This window comes from Sarcophilus harrisii, chromosome X (genome assembly GCF_902635505.1).
Source record: "Sarcophilus harrisii chromosome X, mSarHar1.11, whole genome shotgun sequence".
Taxonomy (NCBI): Eukaryota; Metazoa; Chordata; class Mammalia; order Dasyuromorphia; family Dasyuridae; genus Sarcophilus; species Sarcophilus harrisii.
Window position 1 is genome coordinate 55,358,723 of NC_045432.1, and position 21,752 is coordinate 55,380,474.

Sequence of the window (21,752 nt, forward strand, 5' to 3'; positions counted from 1 at the left end):
GTTCTGCCTAACAATCCATACTGTAAAAAGCAAGCATAGCTGAAGAATACCAATGGTCCTGAAGATGATATGCAGCTGCATTGAGTCCATTAAGCTGGTGTATGTATGTATGTATGGACTGGAGATGCACAATGAGTTGGGCCCAGAAATGAATTGGATAAAAAAGAAAAGGATGGATAGCATTTGGGAAATCGTGTAGCACTTTAATGACCTCGAGCTGCCCCTGAAACAAAACCTCATCTTTTTAACACCAATATTCTCCCCATGATGCCATATAGCTATGAATCACAGAATCATAGAATACCACAACTGTCAAGGTATCAAAATTGCAGGTCATCCAAAGGGCAACAGAAAGACAAAAGGAAGGTGTAAAAGGGCTAAAGTATATTTCCAATAACACAAAAAGTACTCTACAAGAAATATCAAAGAGATCTATGAAGAGAAAAGAAGATGGGTCAATCATGTGAGATTGAAAATTAGCTGATAACCTGAAACTGGTGCCTACATAATGATAAAAGACCTAAAGGAAGGCTCCAGCACAACAAGTAGAAAGACCCCTATGGAGAATTCCAAGAGCAATACCAGATGAGAAGGCCTGGAAAGGCTGCAATCTATACCACTTGTAGGAATACCACATAAATTAGATCAGAGATCCATACAGACCATTTATAATTCTAATATATATAAGACAATAACTACCTGCAGTAATATTTGCCACAAGAATATCAGTGGCTCACATGGCTATAGAATGGTAAGATTCACAAAGCATTCATCATATATAGATATAGATATAGATATATACACACACATTCACATCCACACAAGGCTTTTCCTACCCTCCTTCTCCCCCTCTCTGGCAAATGAATAGATATGTTGGAGAAGAGTGAAGAGTTGAAGATGATTTCAAGGTTATAATCCCAGGTGAATGGTCATTAGTACAAGCATTAGCAGCCCTTGTTTCACAAATGAAACTAAGACCAATAGGGGCTTTCTTGGAGCCCAACAGCTAGTGAGTAGAAGAGGTGGAATTTGAACCCTGCTCTCCTGAATTCAAGCTCAGTGCTTTATCTACTACACCACTCTGCTTCTCATATGAAGGATACCTGATAACAGGGACTAGTCTGTTTACATTCAACATTCTATGCAATGAATAAATCTCTCATTTATACTCCTTGTCACCTTTACCAGTCACTTAACAGTTTTTAAACTGATGAAGACAAGAGGACATAGAAAATCAACACTTTGACTCAACTATTAGGACTACTGTCTTGGGTCTAGGTGCGTAATGCGAGGTACATCAACCAAGTATATGCACTCACCCAGTGCCTCAATCATCTGTCTCGGCTTCTTCTAAAAGTGGCTTCTTTAGATCAGAGAATATCTCAGTTGAAAAGGGCCTTAGCGATAAAGCCTAATTATAAAGTAACCAATGGTTAAATCTAGAAGAAACTGCAAATTCCCTAATTTTCCAGAAGAGGAATTTTATCAGTATGATAAATAACTTGTCCAAAGATCACACAGGATATCTAGGGACAAAGGTCTCTTGACTCCCGGTCCACTGATCTTTCCATTATATATAGCCTTACTTCTTGCAAATAATTTTTCCAACAACTTACAGTGACAAGTGCAATTTTGTATTAGTTTGATCACTTACAGAAATGTGGTCAAACACATCAATTCTCTTAGTTAAACCTATTTTCCTTTATTATCGAGCACAGATTTTTAAGGATTGAACATGAAAGTACCAAATTATACTGAACACTACTCCTGGTTTTTATAATTATTCAACGTATCTTCAAACCGTAAAAAGGAAACATCTTGAGACCCCTGGGCATCTATAATGTGCTGGATATTTGTTGCGAGTCTAAAAAGATTCACTTTTCACTCCCACTTTTATGATTACTAAAGATACTTGAAAGTAGCAGTGTGCTCGTGAATATTTAATAACCAGCTCTCCAAAACAAAACATATGCACACCACAACTTTAAGTTTAACATACAATAACATTCTCTCCATCACTTTCTTTACCTTAGACAACCAAAAAACCCCAACAAATCATGACCTGATTTGTAGTGTTTACTCATTTCCATAATGTAAATGCTCAAGCCCAAAATTTAACAATCAATTCTCACAAGCTGGTTTGAGATGATTCCAATGTATCCCCTGCCTGAAATATAACGTTTTGTATGCAAGTGTTCAATAAATATGTATTAAGGTTAAAATTTGTGCCCTGACAGAAAAATATTACAGTGACATAGTAGATAATATCAAAATTAAGTTAGGGGATGTTAAGCCCTAGAAAGCTAATGTCAAAAGGAAAGATCTATTTTTCTAAGTGGATTTGAAATGATTTGAGAAGAATTTAATAAATTAATCAAAAAAGCATTTACTATGTTCATACTATGTGCCAGCCACTGTGCTAAGTGCTGAATATTACAAAGAAAGGGGAAAAAATTGCTCCTGTCTTCCAGGAATGGATATTCGAATGTCGGGGAGGAAGGCAAATAACTTGGTACATACATAGTAAGTGAGAGGCTTCCATGAGAAGTCACTAGCACGTAGGGGGTTAGAAAAGGCCTTTGACCAAAGGTATACCTTGAGGAGGAACTTGTCCAAAGCCAGAGAAAGTAGAAGACATGGGAAATAGAGAAACTGGCTTCAGCACATTCTTGGGAAAGGAAGGGCAAAAAGCCAAGGATAACACTGACATTGTGAGTCTAGGGTTATGGAAAGATGGTGATATCCTCAACAACAATAAAAAGGTTGTGGCAGGGATAGGGAGAATTGAGAGAATAATGAGTTGTGTTTTGGGCATGTTGAGTTTGAAATGTTTACCGGATAACCAATTCAAGAGATCTAATAGTTGATGATACTTGACTGTAAGAAATGTTTTATAATTTTTATAAAACCAATATGCAGACAGAAACTTGAACATTAAATGAAATGTACACATTTTTTAAAAATCCACTTTTAAGTCTATGAGCTCCTAAGGGACAAAGACAATCTAGTTCATCTAGGACAGATATTGAGAATGAGGCATGTAGAGTTAGAAAGGATTTCAGAGGCCTCCACTCCAATCCCTCATTTTACAAATGAGGAAATGGAAGCCCAATGAGGTTAAGCGACTTTCAAATAACAGAGTCAAAAAGTAAACATTGGTTTCTCTGACTCTCAACCTCTTTATACAATTTAGAAGACAGGGCTTCTATGTTAGAAATGCAAGCTTGTATCTAGGTTTCTAAAGCATTGAAGAATTTATTTGGGGTCGAGTCTTTGTGGTTTCTTTTTCTAATTATGCAATCAATTTCTCTAAAATCGGAGTTTCTTCACAACTTTCCCTTCCCTTCCTGAAGTTCTATAAGCAGGTGGTCACATCCATTTTCCAGGTTTGACCAATAACTATGTAACTGAATTCACTGAATTCTGAAGTCCGCTGGTCATCTCTCTCTGCTCTGTAGACCTAAAGGATTCTTTTTCAGATATTCAGATTTCATCTCCTAGTTTGTGCTGTTACCCAGGTAGATTGTAAAATGCTTAACAGCAGCGACCATTATTAATAGCTAGCACTTCTATAGCACATTATGTATTTATATATCATACATATATAAATATAAATGTATTTCTATAGTGACTACTTCAAATCACACTCCAATTAAATATGTTGGGGAAAAAAAACACATCTGAAACTACTGTCCTCTAAGAAGGACATGCATAGGACTTTGAGCTGGTAGAAATCTTTCTGAGGAACAAGGAAGTAGACTGAAGCCATCTAACCTACAAGCTACTACATGTCTGCCAATTCTCCCCTTTTTCTGGCCATTAATCAGGGGCTATAAAAATGGCAGGAGAAAAAAAAAAAAAGAACCTTCCACTCTTCTCCTTTTCTTCTTGCCTCCCCATCACTGCCCCTCATAATACTTGCTTAAAGAACCCAAAGCCTTTCACAATTTGGTTTTCCTCTTTTTTTTTAATCTTCTAAATTGCACAAAGGCTCTCATTTGAGTAATGAAAATAACAAAATTCTTGAGATCTTTGTAGCTTCCTCCTCCCCCCGGGTTTGAGTTCAATACCTCTTAATTAAGCACCTCTTAATCAGTATGTTCTAGCAACTACATTTTATGCATTTTGACAAGTCTATTTAGGGACTGAGTTAGATCGGATTAAGAATACCTGAATTTTTTTTAAATACAGACCCAAAGATTATGAAGTTAGACAGATTTAAAACCTAATATTTCTGATATTGAGCCTGCTGTAGAGCCGATACACTGTTCCTGGCTGATTCAAATGCTTGGGTTTTTTTTTTTTTTTTAACATGTTTGAAATTCTCTAAAGTAGGATGAACAGTAAGCTTCCTTTTTATTAATTGATGTGGTTTTTTTCTTTAGCTGGGCTGCTTTTTTGTTTGTCCAAATTGGTTAGATTCATTTGCAGTCTCCCAGTTTAGTTTCCAAATATGAGGTGTAACACAGAAGCTATTTTCATTAATCACTTTTCAAAAACTGAAAGTCAGCCTGGCATAATGAGTATTAATAACACTGACTTTGGAGACAGAGGATTGAGCTTTCTGGAATACTGTATGTAGATCTTAGCCCGTCACATCAAGATTCTTCATCTTAACAAAACAAGACAGCATGGGCAAGTGGAAAGCTCACTGCATGGACATTCAGAGGGCCTGGGTTTGAATCCCAATTGACATTTACTCATGTGCTTTGTACAAATTATTTTGACCTCTCTGGGCCTCAGTTAGCATAACGATAGAATGAGGGTACTGAATCAGATGATTTCTAAACTCATTTTTCCCTCTCCACCAATGGCACTACAATGACATGGTCTAGACTAGATGATGTCTAAGGTCCATTCCATTTTGAAATCCCACATGCCAAGAAAAATATGAAAGACATTATAAAGGATAGGTAGGACCAGAAAAGATGGGCCAATCATGAAGCAAGATAAAAAGATTGACATACCAGGTAGAACATGAGTACCCTTAAAATATGAGAAGGAAAGATATGCAAAGTGGTGGGCAGATTCTCAATGGAAGATTTACGGGAAAATAGACAAGAAATCACACAATGTGAAAATCTGCAAAATGGGGATGATACTTGTGCTGCCTTAGGATTTTGGTTGTGTCTGCACCAAAGAAAAGAATATTCATGAAACTGGGCTCTGTCAAAGTATCAGGAATGTTAGAACTGGACCTAAAAGCTCATCTAGTACAATATTTTCTAACCCAAAATATACTACAGAGCAATAAACTCTAAATTCTCTTTTTAAAAAATGGGGGAAAGGGAGAAAAATTCGGAACACAAGGTTTTGCAAAGATAATGTTGAAAACGATCTTTGCATGTATTTGGAAAAATAAAATATTAAAAGAATTTTCTGATCTTTGCAGCCTCAACATAGCAATTCTTGACACTTATGGGTTGCAGGTATGGAGCCAATGGTGGAAAAAGAGAACACGGGATAGTATGCAAGAATACTGTTTACAAAAAAAGTTCCTCAAATATTAAAAAAAAAAAAAGCTGTATTAACTTGTAAAAACTATAAGAGTGTTAAAAAGCTATTACTGGTATAAGTGATGTAGTAGAAAGTGGGCAGCCATTTAAGAGTAGAGAAAGCATCAGTTCACAGACTTACAGACTACTTCTGAAGTCCTGTGTGACTCGAGATAAATAACTTCATCTTCTCAGTGCCCTAGACAACTCTGCAAGGCTAGAAATTACAGCTAAGTTGCCTATCCTCACAGATGAAATCATGGGTTCAAACAAATAAAACAGTCAAAGCAAATACTTCTCAAAGAGAACTCAACCATGAGAACAGGGTTGGTCCCTTTCCCCAAAATAAAGATATTGATGAATAACTCAAGTACAACCTGTAGCCATGGCATTACTATAATCCTTGAATTTTAATATCTTATTCCTCAAGGTACTCTGTCATTATAAGTTAATTTTCCCGTCAAAAGACACAATACTAGTGACTAAAGTTTTTCAGGCAAGAAAAGTGTGAGTGTTTTGATTAATTATTCTAAAAAGTGACATTCAATGACACTAAGCCACTGGGGGACTGTAGCATGGCCCAATATCTACTGACAAATAATACTGACCAAAAAAAAAAAAAAAACAATGGCCCAACTTGAAAAGCTATCCAAGGTTTGGGGCAACATAATCTGACTACAGGTTCACTGAAACACACTTTTAACCTAAAGTATACTTTCAATTTAAAATACATGAACAGTGACATAAATGATTTATCTTTTGGACTTCTAAATAGTCCCAGTGGCTTCCAGATACCCCACTTAACAGCCTCACCAATCATGAATACAATAGCTGATTTCACTTACACGGCTCTGACATAGAATCATAGCAATGAAAGAGGCCTTAAGGATTATAGAGTTCAAACTCATCATTTTACAGATGAAGAAACTGAGATCCAGGGAGAAAACCTGCTTTTCCCAAAGGTCACGTAGCCAGGAAATGGCAGAACTAGGACTTCAACAACTCCATAGTTTAGTGTTCTCTGCAGGATTCCATGACTCGTTCTCTACTTCATCTAATGTGAAGCTCAGACTGAAAATAATTTCTTTTAACCTTCATCCATCAGCAGCTAGTGGAAAAGAACTCCCTCTTGAACCAATTAAAGATCCTATCCCTGTCCACAAAGTCACAACAAACATCAACATTGTGGATGAGATGTAACTAGGATTGTAGCAGAAGCAATGGATTTCTCAGGGTTGTTTTGAGGTTCAAATGAAATAACATTCATTAAGCGCTATATAACATTGTCAGTCTCATGCTACTTGCACTAGGTTTTTTTTGCTAATTTGTTTGGAGGGATACATGAGAAGGTTTAATCTGGAAGTGGAGTTAATTTGAGAAGTGACTATGACATAAAAACAAAAACTTAAAATAAAAATAATTTATTTTTAAAGCACTTTTAAAAAATTAAGCCAGCAATGGATTTGGAGTCAGATCTCTAGATTCCCAGCTCTGCTACTAACTTGGGTGATGATATGACCTTCCTGAGCTTGATTTTCCTTACCTGGAAAATGACAGTGTAAAACTAGATGATCCCTAATTAGATCTCTTTCAACTCTAGTATTTTATAATTCTAATTATATTGCAATGCTGGCCATTTATAATTTTACAATACTCTTAGTAGCAGCCAAATGGAATAAATCTAGAGTAAGAATCCTTTAAAAAGGTAAGGAACTTATAGAACTCAGGGTAGTGACAGAATCCTTACTCTAGAACCAAAAAGGCCAAATGCCTTTGAATGAAATGAAATGAAAAGCAAATAAACTCAATTGGCTCTGCAATCTCATCAATTCAGAAGTTTCTCCAAATGATAGAGATGGCTCTCCCTGCCCATCTTATATGGTTCCGCACAAGGGGGGCCATTGAACATGCAGAAGGCTCTCTTTAATTTCTATTGAAGGAAACTTTAAACTATCAAATATGCCATCAAAGATTTCTCAAATTATAGTCAAAATGCGTATGTTAGATTGTAAGATGTATGTTAGCTGTCAAGATGCATTATTATAGTCAAGAGAGTATATGATGCAAATAAGCTCCTTAAAGGTCAGTCTTGTAGCCAACAAAACTTTCCTAACTGCTGTAAGGAGTTCCATAATGTCTGGTGTCTGCAAGTTTTCTTATTATATGTATAAGAATATGACTTTGCTTCTCAGAACTCTGTGTTTGCAAGGACTATTCTTCCTTACTTGAAAGAATGTAAATGAATCGATATTGATTGCTATCAAGTATTTACAAATAATTATATTAATAAGTAAGGCCTCTATCCCCTTGATCACATCTTAGTGCATTGTAAGTTTATTCCCCCTGCACCCAAGGAATCTGAATTGGCATTTCAAATGCTATTCTAGAATTCCAAGGAAAAAAACCCATAAACACCTCAATATGATTCCTCACTTTAATGGATAACGGAAGCTAATTATTAGCATTTATATAGCACTTCAAGTTCTGTAAAACACTTTTTTGTTATCTTTCATTTTTCAGTTGTGTCTGACTCTTTGTGACCCCATTTGGGGTATTCTTAGAAAGATGGTGCAATGGTTTGCCATTTCCTTCTATCGTTCTTTACAGATAAGGAAACTGAGACAAAAAGGGTAAAGTAACTTGCCTAGGGTCCTACAGCTACTAAGTATCTGGGGCCAGTAACTGAGGAGATTTGACTCCAGGCCCAGCAATCTATCTACAATGTCACCCAGCTACTAGAGAATAGACCAAAAGAATCTCCTGGCATTTGCCAAATAACTGACACATATCCTATAGGTGTCAAATACCTCTGGAATTTTCTTTCACCTCTAAAAGCAACCATAGTCTCCCCCTCTTTGCCCTACAACATCTGGAATTATTCCTAAGAATCTAAACATTCTCCCTCCTTACCTACCCTTGAATAAATTGGGAAATATCTCATTCCCATACTTTTACCTCCCCTTAATCAGTTACTTTGTTCAAAGACCCCCAAGTATAAACCTGGACGTAGTGGCTGAGCATAACACTTTGCTCCTGAACAATCACTATGCTATCCTAAATCCTCAATAAGGGAAGGAGTATCTCTAACACATATCAAAGATGAGCCTTTTCCTAAGCGCCTCCCTCCCCCGAAAAAAAAAGGAAAGCCAGACTACAGTAATTTATTTATGAAATCATTTATTATGACCAGGGATCCAAGGATGGTTCAATATTATGAAAAAATCAATATAATTAATCATATTAAAAATCAAAACAGTCAAAGCCACATGATTATCTCAATAGGTACATGCAGAAGTCTACTGACAAAGGACAAAACTCTTTTATGCTAAAAACCTTACAAGGTATAGCTATAGAAGGACTTTTTATAATATGAAAACCATCTGTATAAAATTAAAAGCATACACCACAAAGAATAGGAGGAATTCACTATTTCCAATAAACATGAGAGGGAAGCAAAGTTAGCCATTCTTTCCCACTATTATTTGATACAGTTATATGCCAGATCAAAAAAAGTCACTGCAGCTCCATGTTACACTTCACAAGATGAGGAAAAATCGAGCCTAAGGAACTGCCTTCATTCACTATCCTCTGCAGCTGACATGAGAAGTGGCCAAGGATAACCTAAGGAAAAGGTTGCTTTGAGATCTCCAAAGCAGTGAGTTACAGGGTGCAATTTCAAACTCTAATGGTACTAGTGGCACAGTTAATCTCTAAGCTTTCAACCTTAAGTGCATCATTGTGAATAACAATCCTGTCTAATATCTGGTGTGACTACCTGGCTACGACACCTTGCCTGGTCCCCTGTTCTTATATCGTTCATTGTTCTCCAATTGGCCTCCATCTCCTTCAACCAAAGAACTCTGTTGCTAAATGAATGGACATTAGTCTCAGTGGTTGTTGAATTATTGCTTTAATTTTGCCCTTTGTCTTGGGCAGCATTTACTGAACAAATACATGATTTCTGCACAAATGGTGAAAGTACAGCAGCATATAAAGGTTAAGTGTTTCTTTTTTAACCTTATTAACTTGCAATTTCTCTTTATGCACCTGGAAATACTCTTTTGAATAAAAAGCATTTATAAATCTTTTAAAAAAACAAAAAGAAATGTTTGTTATATTGGATTTGGTGGCACATTTTCATAAACCTATAATTTATATGTTGACAAAAATAAATCCAATTTTTAAAATGCACCTTTCAAGATCATGATTCACTGTAAACAGAGACTAATCTAGTGGAAAGAGCACTGGACTGGCAATCATTAGCAATTAAAAATCATCCCATGTGAAAAGCTAAAAAAAAATTGACCTTAAAAATAAAATATTCCTCTTGAAACATTTCCATCTATTAATAAGCTTTTGATAGCTAAATTTTAGACAAATCTCAGAGTTTTTCTGCAAATGTTAAGTGACTAGAGCTCTATAAAATGAAGTTGAATACTTCAAATCACTAATAATAACATAAATAATGGCTAACATTTACATAGCACCTACTATGTACCAAGCACTTTACAATTATCACTTCATTTGGTAAAAGCAAAACAACCCTGAGGTTCCAACCCAAACCCAGCAAATTGACAAATGTGACAAAAAACAGAACTAGTCAATATTCTAAGGATTGGGGAAACAGGCACAATAATGTGTTGTTGATAGAGCTGCCAACTGGTTCAAACATTCTGGAAAACAATTTGGAAGTATGCAAAGAAAGTAATTAAAATGTCCACACACTGATCCAAAGACTCCACTGCTAGGCATTTACCACAAAGAGGTCATTGACAAATGAAAGACTCCATATACACAAAAATATTTATTAAGGTACTTTTTGTGGAAGCAAAGTAGATAATCACCTAAATAAACTGTACTACATAAATGTAATGGAATATTGCTGTGCTGTAAGAAATGATGAGCATGATGAATACAGAGAAGCATGGAAAGACACATATGATGGAGAGTAAGAAGAGCCAGGAAAACCAGACACACAATGACTCCAATAATATAAATGGAAACAACCACCACCACAAAGGGACCAAAACTGAATGACACCTTCCCACATCCACTTGCAGAGTTCTGGGTCCACCAGTGTGAATCATTGCATACAACGTCACTTTTTTCTAATGTGCATTGATTGATTTTACTGAATTCTTTTCTTTTTCTTTAAAAAATTATTTTAACAGTTGGCTCTCTGGGAAAAGGAAAAGGAATACAAGGGGAAATCTAGGAAATATAAAAAGAAAAGATATCAACAAAATCTGTTTTCTGAAAATGCAGTTAATTCAGGATCTTTTTATACTGAGTATTATACTAGGTTTGAGTGGGGAATAAAAGAGAAGGCTATGAGAGCATGACTAGGGAAGTTTGAGCCCTGGTTTGTCATACATTTAATATTCTATCTTCTATTAAAATGACTTGTACATATATCACCCCGTGATTATTATATGCTCCTTTGCTAGATTATATGCTCCTTTAAGGATAGGAATCCTTGTTTATTTTTGTATCTTCCAAAGCTCTAAGCCTAGTACTTTGTACAGAGTAAGTATAGTAACAAAGATTTATATATTTATATAGTATATTTATATTTATTTATATAGTACTTATAGTAACAAAGATTTATATATTTATGTAGTAAGTAAATAAAGATTTTCTGAACTGAATCCTATATAATGATCACTTTGTATATATGAAAATAAGGACAGTGTAGTCAAGAAGAAGTAGGATTTCAGGTTTCCTTCCAAAATTTGGGAACAAAAACGTTTAAAAGTCACTCTGTGAGATAATCTGTAAATGTGATGAAATAACTCCCAAATAAGACTAAATTGTAACTAAAATAAATGATTATTATGCAATAATATTATGATCAAAGAAAATATAGAACAAGGTCCAGGGAGGGATTATTCTGAGTAATAACCAACAGATAGCTCTCCAAAGGGGAGAGACAATTTTCCTAGGTTCATAGATTTGTGATGTAGTCCAATCCCTTCATTTTACAGCTGAAGAAACTGAGGCCCAGAAAGGTTAAGTGATTTTGGCCAGAATCACACAAGTAGTAAAATAAATTGCTGAGCTGAGATTTGAACTCCGGTTGTGTAACTCCAAGGTCAGAGCTTTCCACTATACCCTACCTGTAAAATCCAACAATCATTTATTGAGCACCTAGAATGTTCGAGGCACATAATTAGCCATGGGGGGAGAGGAGGTTGGGGTCCTAGATCTGTGACTTCACTGATACACGGAAATACTTTTATTCAAATTTCAGAACCATAGGCAATTCCTCCTTGAGAAGAAAGTGAAAGTATTTATGCTGCTATTCACTAGCTTCCACATGAATAGAAAATTTGGATCTGCTTGTTGTCTATGTGGCAGCTGTTTTAAAACTTTTTCATTCACCAAATCCTTAAGGCTTCTTCAGTAAGAAATAAGATCATAATTTTGAAAAAATCTGTATCATGATTTCTGCATTCTTGTTGAAATTGTGAATACCTGGGGTTTTAACCCTTCAAACCTTGAGAAGCTGAATGTCCTAAAGAGCTTTATAAAGGCCTGAGGCTTGAATTTGCAGTGAGAAGCCATGGGTTTGAAATTGTACTCTGCTACCTCTGACACCCTAGTGAAGCCACTTAAGCTATCTAGATCTCAAGGTCCTTCCATTCTAAAAAGAGATAATTGAACTAAATGAACTAAGGTTTCTTCCAGCCCTACATGTATGTAACTCTACCTTATATCCTGTTTGCTCAATTAGATTGTAGTCCCTACAAAGAAGGGAGAATGCTTTATATCCCATCCCTTTATATTCTCAGACCAGAGCACAGGCTCTAGGCACATAGTGCATTTTTTTTAAATTCTGAGATTAACAAAACACCAAATAAAAGGGACATTTACAATATACATAGAACAGAAAAAAAGTTATATATGAAACTACAAATTCTATTATATGCAGCTTCCTTTTCTTTTTAAATACACATTAATTTTTAAAAAAATATTTTTCTTTAAATGTTCCCACTTACAGATAAAGAATTTTTAATATTCCTTTTTTTAAAAGTCTGAGTTATAAATTCTCTCCTTCCTCTTTTGGAAAGCAAGCAATTTGATATCAATTATACAACTAAATACATATTAAATTCAATGTAACTTTCAGTGGTCTGGATTATCACACACTACACTTCAGCACACCAATGAGTCAGTGACTCTGAGAGCTCATCAATGTGGACCATCTCTCCATGAGTAAAGATGGCAGTCTACCCATGACTTCTTTTTATTTTTTATTATTATTATTTTTACCCATGACACAGGACTGACCCAACATGCTTAAGTTTAGGTCTATTAAGTCAACAGTTCTTAGCCTGAAGTCTGGAAACTGGTTTGCTTAATATTTTAATAATTGTATTTCAGTATAATTGATTTTCTTTTTAATCTTATATATTTTATCTTATGCATTTTAAAACACGATTCTGAGAAAGGACCCCTAAGTTTCACCAGACTACCCATGATGCAAAAAAGATGAAGAAGTCCTGCTATACATCTTTCTATATTTTGTGGTTACCAGTAGGGCATTCTGACTATCCTGTTGTCATCCTTCTTGCAACACGACCAGCCCCACCTTCTTTTCCAAACACAATCTAAATGTTTACTGATCATTCTGACAGAATCAAAAATCAATCTAATTCTTCAATTAAAATTCAAAAAAACATTTTAAATTCTCTACCATGTACAGGAAATAATGCTAAATTCTGGAGATAACAAAGTCATAAATGAAACCATCTCTGCCTCTGTACAGGCCAAGGGATAAAATATAAACAAGTATAGTAGTGGAAAACTGACTAGGTAGATCAGAAAAGACTTCACAGACACCTGAGACAAGAAGAAAGGCAACATTCTGAGGGACAGAGATGAGGGAATCTATTCCAATTATGGGGAAAAACTTGTACAAATATATGGAGGTTGGAGACAGAACGTCAAGTTCAGGGGACAGCTAGCAAGCCAGTTTGGTTGGAACACAATGTTCAAGGGAACAGTAGTTTGAAATGAAGCTGGAAATACAGTGATCAATTCTGGGAATACAAAGAAAAAAAACTGCTTTCAAAGAATGGGGGGGGGGGGGGGGGGGCACAGAACATATATATATGAGTAAATATGATACTATCAATGGAAAGAATTCTGGGAAAACTTTCAGTGGGAAAGAACCCTCTAAGATGGGGATGTCTGGGAAGACTTCCTGGCAAAGTAGCTGAGCAAAAACCTTGAAGGAAGAGAAAGGAAGGATTTTGGCAGACACAGATGAAGGAAGATGAGGAATAGCTTATTCAAATGTATAGCAGTAGAAGATAAAAGTGTTCTATTTGAGGTGTCCCTAGGATTTTGGAATGTTGTGAAGGGGTGTAATGTAAAACTAGACATAGAGAAAAACAAAGTGGACTATGATTGAAGGTCTTAAATTAATATACATGTTATACTTAGATGCCTATGTATTCCCTCTAGCTGTAGGTTCCCCCTAACTGGAAGCCAAAGGAAGAATACTTCCGGTATGCTGAAGTAAGAGATTCTTTTGGGTTGTATGTGGCTGCTGAGATCCCTCCTAATCCTGAAATCCTATGCCTTTTCTGAATCTGTATTTTATTCTAGAAGTAGTCATTTTTGAGAAGAATCAGTGGAGGTTTTTTTGGTTTTTTTTTAAAGCAGGAAATGACTATCAGATCTATGTTTTAGGAATAAATAATTTGGCAGTTATGTAAAGGACAGAAAGGAAAGAGAAGAGACTAAAGGAAAGCAAGGAAAAAGCAAAACAGTTAAAAGGTTATCATCATAGTCCTAGTGAGAAGTGATAAGAGCTTGAATCAGAGTAGTGGCAATATAAATGGAAAGATGTTATGGAAGTAAAATTGAAAGACACTGAAAACTGATTAGATGTAGGGGGTTGAGGGGAAGGTAAGATTCAAAGATTATTTTGAGATTTGGGTTTTGGAGGATGTCACTGACATCAACAGAAACACGAAAAGAATCAAATGTGGGTGGAATAAATTCTGTTCTTGTTGGGTTTCAAGATGTTGGTAGAACATCCAAGTGAAGCTGTCAACAGACAGTTGGTGATACAGGGCTTGAACTTTTCACAGGGATTAGGGTTAAGATATATAGATATGAGAGTCCATCTGCTTAGAACTGATAACAAAACTCTAAAGAAAGAATGAGATCACTAATGAGAGAGTGTAGAAAGAAGGGAGCATAGGATATATAGTCCTGGGAGACACTTACACTCAGGGAACAGCAGGAGGGCAGGCAGAGAAGTCAGACAGGTGGGAGGTAAACAGGAGACAGGAATGTCACAGGAATTAAAGAGGGGATGGTAGGGTGACAGTATCCAGAAGGAATATTTGATACTGTCAAGAGTTACAAAAAGGTCAATGAGATTAAGGATTGAAATAAGAACATTAGATTTAGGAATTAAGAAGTCACTCTGGATAACAGTTCAATAAAAATTGAATGCTACAAAATTACAATGACTAAGTTTGGTCCTACAAAATCAATTCAACAAACATTTATTAAGCAGAACCTACTGCGTGACAGGCATTACGCTAAGGGTGCTAAGCACTGAAGACATAGCTAAAAAAAAGTCTTGTCCCTTAGAGAGTTGACAGTCTAATTGGGGAAGGCAACACACAAAAAAGAATTTGAAAAGCAAGGGGAGGGGGAGCACCAGGGGTACTGGGCCGGCTGGGGCATGTGGTTCCTTGGAGCAGGAATCAAACAGGACTGCTGATGGAGAATGGAGTTACTCTGAAGGTTGGTTCTATGGAAGAAGGCTTTGCCAGGGGTTTAGTGCTCTGCCCACCAGCCCTCTAATCCGAGAAGAGAGACAATTGAGGATGAACAGAAAAGTTGTAAAGTATCCAAACCTGAGTCATCCTTCTGGTGATAAAATTTCAAGTGATCAGGTTATCCTGGGGCCAGACAGGAGAGCTCACTGGTGTGGAACACTACATGAAGTCAGACTTTTTTTGTATGATACTTAAGTTTTGCTGAGTTTGTTTTTTTTTCTTCCTCTTTTTTTTTAAAATTCTTTATAAGGGATAACTTTCTGGAAAGGAAAGGAAAGTAGGTAAATGGTAAAGAAATATAGGTGATTTTTTTTTAAAGAGATTCTTTTTTTTTAAAGCACAAAGAAAAATTTATTTTTAAAAAAGAGGTCAAGTTCTGTTGGACCTGGCCATCCTCAGCAACGAGATCAACGAAATCATTTCCAATGGAGCAGTAATGAACGGAACCAGCTACGCCCAGTGAAAGAACTCTGGGAGATGACTAAGAACCATTACATTGAATTCCCAATCCCTATATTCATGCCCACCTACATTTTTGATTTCCTTCACAAGCTAAGTGTACAATATTTCAGAGTCTGATTCTTTTTGTACAGCAAAATAACGGTTTGGTCATGTATACTTATTGTGTATCTAATTTATATTTTAATGTATTTAACATCTACTGGTCATCCTGCCATCTGGGGGAGGGCGTGGGGGGTAAGAGGTGAAAAATTGGAACAAGAGGTTTGGCAATTGTTAGTGCTGTAAAGTCACCCATGCATATAACCTGTAAATAAAAGGCTATTAAATAAAAAAAATGAATAAAGAGGTCAATGTTAACTTCTGAAAGTAGTTTCAGTAGAGTAGTAGCGTGGAGGCCAGTTTCCAAGGGACTGAATAAAGCAGCTAGGGAGAAAAGTGGAGAGATAAGTGGAGTCGAACATCGAAAAGGAGAAAGGAGAGAATAGTTTAAGGAGATGAGAGCAGCAGCGTCAAGGGAAACTTTTAAGGACAGAAGAAAACTAAGTATGTTTTTAGGTATCAATTTCTAGGATACATTTTTGTAGCAATTTGATAGAAGGAAAATAAGAGAACATACTCTTGGAAAACACATTAATAACAATTTACTCTGCTCAAATACTGTATTTAGAGAAAACGATATGACTAGGGTGCATGACAGACAGCAGCAACAAGTACATTCCCTAGCCACAACCTCATTCACGATAATTCTTGGCAGTCAGAACAAATAAATGGCTCTACAGTTTCAACATACTCGAGGCTTCAGAACTTTTTAGGCAGAAAGGATAAGCTGCGGCCACATTGTTCGGGGGGGAGGGGGGGGAGAAGGGAGGACCCCGACGCTCGAAGGCAGACACAAGAGTTCCAGGACTTGAGCCCCCGAAGTTCCGGAACACCCCCAACGATCCTGTCAACTCAAATTTGTCATCTGTCTCAAGGTGACCCGCTGTCATTCTTTATCATGTCTCGATTTAAAAATCGACTTCCCCCCCTGAGTCCCAGCTTGGAGGTTCACAACTTCTGCATCCCGTTACTTACTCTTTGGAAGCAGCAGGCAGTTCGCCCAGATGGTCGGTAAACACCAAGGGGCGAACTTGCAGGACTGTGTTTACCCCCTTTCTTAGGTCGGGGAAATGAAAGCTGGGTAATGGAAAGGGCGCCGGACTGGGAAGAAGAGGATCTGGATTCAAAACCCACCTCAACTCCTCATACCTGGGCCGCCCGAGGCAAGTAAATCCCGAAAAGCCGGGTGTTTGGGTAGCTGGGAGCGCTCGGGACCAGAGGCAGCCCTCTAGCCGAAGGTCCCGGGCTGGACTCGGGGCGAGCGCTGCCACTTTGACCCGGGGGATCCCAAAACCGGCACTTTCTTCTTTCCGGACGGGCTGCGGACCCCCAAAGCACTTCCCAAAGGAGCAACTGCGTCTCTCCCTCCCCAATTGGCAGCCTCCTCCCCAAGGTCCCCCGCCCCCGAGGCGCCCCGGACTAGGACCTCCCGGAGGGGGCGCCGGCCACTAAGTCTCCTCCCTGTCAGCCGTGTCCTCTCCAGGCAGCCGGACCCGGCTCCCTGCCTTCCTCCCAGCCCAGTCTCAGCCCGCCATGTGGCCAGCGCTCCTCACCTGATAGGCTCGGCGGCTTCCCGAGCTGCCTGATGAATCGCCAGCCCTCTGCGGCCGGGTCACGCCGAAGCTGGAGGTCAGGACCGAGCCCAGGGGCCGAAGCAGCGCAGCCGAGAGTCGCTGCCGTTGAAAGGCAGCGGCCACGGCCGGGGGACACAACACCAGGCGCGCCATCTTGAGCAGGGAAGAGTGCCGGCCCCGCTAAGAATTGTGGGATAGTGACGGATCGAATTCGCGTTCCCGCCCCTCGGCTACCTTAACTACCTTAGTTACCTCTGTGGCGTTCTCAGCGCCTACTTCTGACCCTGGGCCCGGGCGACTCCCACCTTCCACCCCCCCATCCCCCCCCCCCCGGGGCGGGAGACCCCCGGGCGGACCGGAAGTACGACCTCAGTCAGGGGCTCCGGACTTTTCCGGAAGCTTCACAGTCGTTCAGTCCGTCCCGGTGCGTTGTCCTCCCTGTAACCCCAGACTACTTTTGGCGCCTTTTTCCGCCTCTGGAGACCAGCTCCCCCCCCCCCCCCCAAACTCCTTCCATTCCCATTCTTATCTTCCGTTACCTCCACACTTGGGCACTTTATCACTCCTTCCATACACACACCCGTCCTGTCAACACTTATTAGGCCCTTACTGTGTGCTGAGCCAAAATGAAACCGTCCCTTGACCCCAAAGAGATCACATTTTGCACGGGGGAGGGGGGGAGAGCAACCGCTAATAAACGAATAAATAGATGCGGAGCCCTTCGGGTTACGCCGAAGCGGAAGAAAGGTGAAAGGATTTGCCTGTGGTCGCCCAGCTAGGCACCCAGCTTAGGTAAGAGGCTAAATTTGAGCCCGGCCCTTCTGATAGTATAACTTAACCGCTTAGACCACACTGCCTCTCAGAATCGTATCATTGCTTTTATTTGGACTTCATTATCCTTCTCTGGTTTACTCTGGTGGGGGTGGGGTTAGGGGTGGGGGCTGGGGGCTGAAGGGTAGGGGCTAGAGACCTAGCTTTCAGCCTCAGATACTCAAAGGCTGTAGGGGTGAAATCCTAAACCACTCTGGGCTAATTTCCTTATTTGCAAAGTGAAGGGAATAGTGGCCCTGGCCTCATCTGAACAAATGTGATTATGGAAAACCTGAAACTCTTACGCTTCATATGGTGGCTATGAAGGTGGGTCCTGTGATCCTAAACCCAGAAAAGCAGCAGCATTCAGTTCAGCAGACATTAAGTGCCAGAAATGGGAAGATAAGCCAGCAATCTCCTTTCAAGGAAACTACTTTCTACTGGGAAAGGAGGGTTACACCATGTACATAAAAGAACAAATAGAAATTAGGGGAAAACCCTGACAAGGGAAGGTAGTGTTCTTGAAAATTTGGAGAGGCAGAGATCCCTGGGAGTGGGGGAGAGAGGAAGGGAAGAAGGAATGTGGGAGATCTAGGAAGGCCTCCCAGAGGAGTTAGAACATGGGGAGCTGACTTGGCAAAGAATGATTCTGAAGTCATTAGGAAAGGCAAAGGTGAAGAAGGAATGCTTTACACCCTTGAGAAATAGCCCAAGGTCACAAAGGTAGTCGATGGTAGCACCTGAAATTAACCTTAGTCAAGTCAATAAGCATTTATTAAGCATTTGCTGTGTGTCCCCCATGGTGCTAAGCACTGGTAATACAAAGAGAAAGAATTTCCCCCAATCTAATGGGGGAAATTAAAGGTCTCTGACTCCAAGTTCTAGTGTCTTCCCACTTCACCACACTTCTTCATATGTAAAAAATAAGGTTGGGAGCTGGATCTGTGGTATCAGTGGTATAAAGTGGTATAGAGAGTATAAAGAACCCTCTAAAGAAGAAACTCTCTTCCTAATGAAGGTCAACCCCTTGTTTGCAATTTAGAGACTAGTCTAGAGCAGAGGTGTCAAACCCAGCCGTCAAACAGCCAAACCAAATGAAAATGTAATTAGGAAATATTTAACAAAATAAATAAAGACAATAAAACATAGACAGTCGTTAATATGTGATTTTCAAAGTCAATATGGGCCTGCAGGGACCCTTACGTACAGTTTTGTGGCCCTTTTTCTATTTGACCTAGAACACCAAGAGGTTAAGGATCTTGCCTAGGATTACAGAGTCAATATGTGTCAGAGAAATCTTTTACCCAGACTTCTCTAGCTTTGGGGCCAACTGCACCACTAGTGCTACTGTGTATAAGGCAGCATCTCCCTATATTAGAAAAATCTTTAGACCCAAAGGAAATTTTTTGTCAGGGATGAAAATTGTCCCTGATTTCTGCTCCCTAAGCAGCACTATCAGGGATGTTCTAATTAATAGAAAGGAGGAAGAGATAAAGGGGAAAGAAAGAAAAGGTAGGAGAGGGGGAGAGGGGGAAAGAGAGGAAGAGAGACAATCTCATGTGTCCTTTGGGACAGCATACTTATATGATGAACTTTTTTTTATTCAGGCCTGGAGTCTGGAAGTCCAGAGCACTAATCTGGCCTCAAACATAGCTGTGTGACCCTGGACAAATCACTTCACCTTGTTTGCCTCGGTTTCCTCATTTGCAAAATGAGCTGGAGAAGAAAATGGCAAACCACCCCAGTGTCTTTGCCAAGAAAACTCCAAACGGGATCCTGAAGAATTGGACATGACTTGAAAGACTCAATGACAAGGTAGGAAAGAGACCTGGCTTTGGTGCCAGGGGATCTGAGTTCTTCAATCCAGCTTCTCTGAAGCCAGAAAGAGGGCTCTTGTTAAAATATCAATCACTTGCCTCTCTGAGTTTCCATTTCCTCATCTTTAAATTACAGTTGAACATATATTAGGTACCTAGTATATTCAGAGCACTAAGCTAGGTGAGATATTCCCCAGAGGTCTTGCCCAGCTTGTCTCTTTCTTTGTTTTTCCTTTTATTTATTGATTAATGATTTTTTGGATGAAAGGTTAAGTGACTTGCCCAGAGTCACACAGCTAGCTGAGGTCTGATTGGAATTCAGGTCTTCCCGATTTCAGGGGTGGGACTCTATCCACTGTTCCATATAACTGCACTTTGTCTCTTCTATACAATATTTACTTCCCCATTTTCAGATGCCAGAGAGCCAAAGGATCTAAGACCTAAGACCGCAGTACTGGGGGTGGGCTCCCTCCCAAAGATGAGTTGCTTAGAATCCTAGGATTAAGCCTTTCCCCAATGATCTAATCCATATATTGGTTGGGGCTCTTCCTCTCTTTGATTATTAACCCAATAAGCGTAGATGATATGATGAATAAAGTACCAGATTTGGCCTTCAAGGAACAGGAGCGGAAATGCCATATCAGAAATGATGTCTCAGGTTACTTAAAATCTCTGTGCCTCAGTTATCACAGCTGAGGGAAATGGAGAGAGAGGAGAGCCTTGCATTCCTATCAATCTTTCAGATCTGCAGTTCTAGGGCATTGCCTTGTCTCTGGGCAATGATATGGGACAAAAGATAGCTGATGTTTTTTCCATATCAAATCCCTAAACTTTGCTAGATTTTGAGGACTGGAAAAGGGGCAGGGCAGGGGATACTTAGTGTAATGGAAGGAATCCTGAGTAAATGACTTGGAGGCTGCCAACATAGGCTCTTTGTAGAGATGGGATCAAAGGTTGAGTCTTTCCTTCTTTTGCCTCCTGGGCTAGAATGAACTAAAGTTCTCTTTCCCTCCCAAACTATCTCTGTCTCCTCCACTTAAAGAAGCATCAAATCTTCATTCCCAGTGCAGATAACATAGCAGCTACTCCTCAGAAATTTAAAACTCTTCACAATCCTACCTATATTTGTGATTTTATTCTTTCTATTCCCCCTCAGTACCTTGACAATCCATCTCCACACTCTATGGTTCCCACCAGCTGCCCCAAAGCCTATAGAATACTTTTTCATAATTCCCATTTCAATAATAACTTTCTGAGGCAGCTAGGAGAAGTATTATTATCCCCATTTTACAGATAGAGAAACTGAGGATGAGAGAGATTAGGTGACTAGCTGAGAGTCAAATGGTCAGGAACAAACCCAGAAATAGAGATCAAGTCTCTTAATTCCTAATCTTCCTCCTTCCCCCAAACCCAATTGCTTGAACTGAGGTTCTTGGTTAAATTATCCGGAGGTCTATAGATCAGTGGTTAGCTCTAACCATCAGTATAGAACAGGGCTTCTTAAACTTTTTCTATTCGTTACTCCTTTTTATCTGAGAAATGTTTGTGACCCCTGCTGTGTAAAGTAAGTATACAAAGCAAACATTTACTGATAATAAATCATAATTTTACGCACCCCACATTCAGTCACAAGACACACAAATCACAGTTTAAGAAGATGGTATATAAAGGAGATCCCTGAAAGATCTCAGA

The 21,752-nt window shown here is 38.9% G+C and overlaps 1 protein-coding gene across 2 annotated transcripts in view; it reads right to left on the reverse strand.

Annotated features, from left to right (window-relative positions):
- Nucleotides 1–17,750, reverse strand: part of ABCB7 (ATP binding cassette subfamily B member 7) — a 114,998-nt gene extending 97,248 nt beyond the window's left edge. Inside the window, exon 1 of one of the 2 annotated variants that reach the window (XR_004230609.1) lies at nucleotides 17,413–17,586. Coding sequence is in view for 1 of the 2 variants with exons in the window: in XM_031944809.1 (XP_031800669.1) it covers nucleotides 17,413–17,586 (174 nt within the window). In the remaining variant the exon portion in view is untranslated. Of the gene's footprint in view, nucleotides 1–17,412 lie in introns of both variants that reach the window. The other variant, XM_031944809.1, reaches the window with a different exon arrangement.
- Between the last annotated feature and the right edge of the window lie 4,002 nt (nucleotides 17,751–21,752).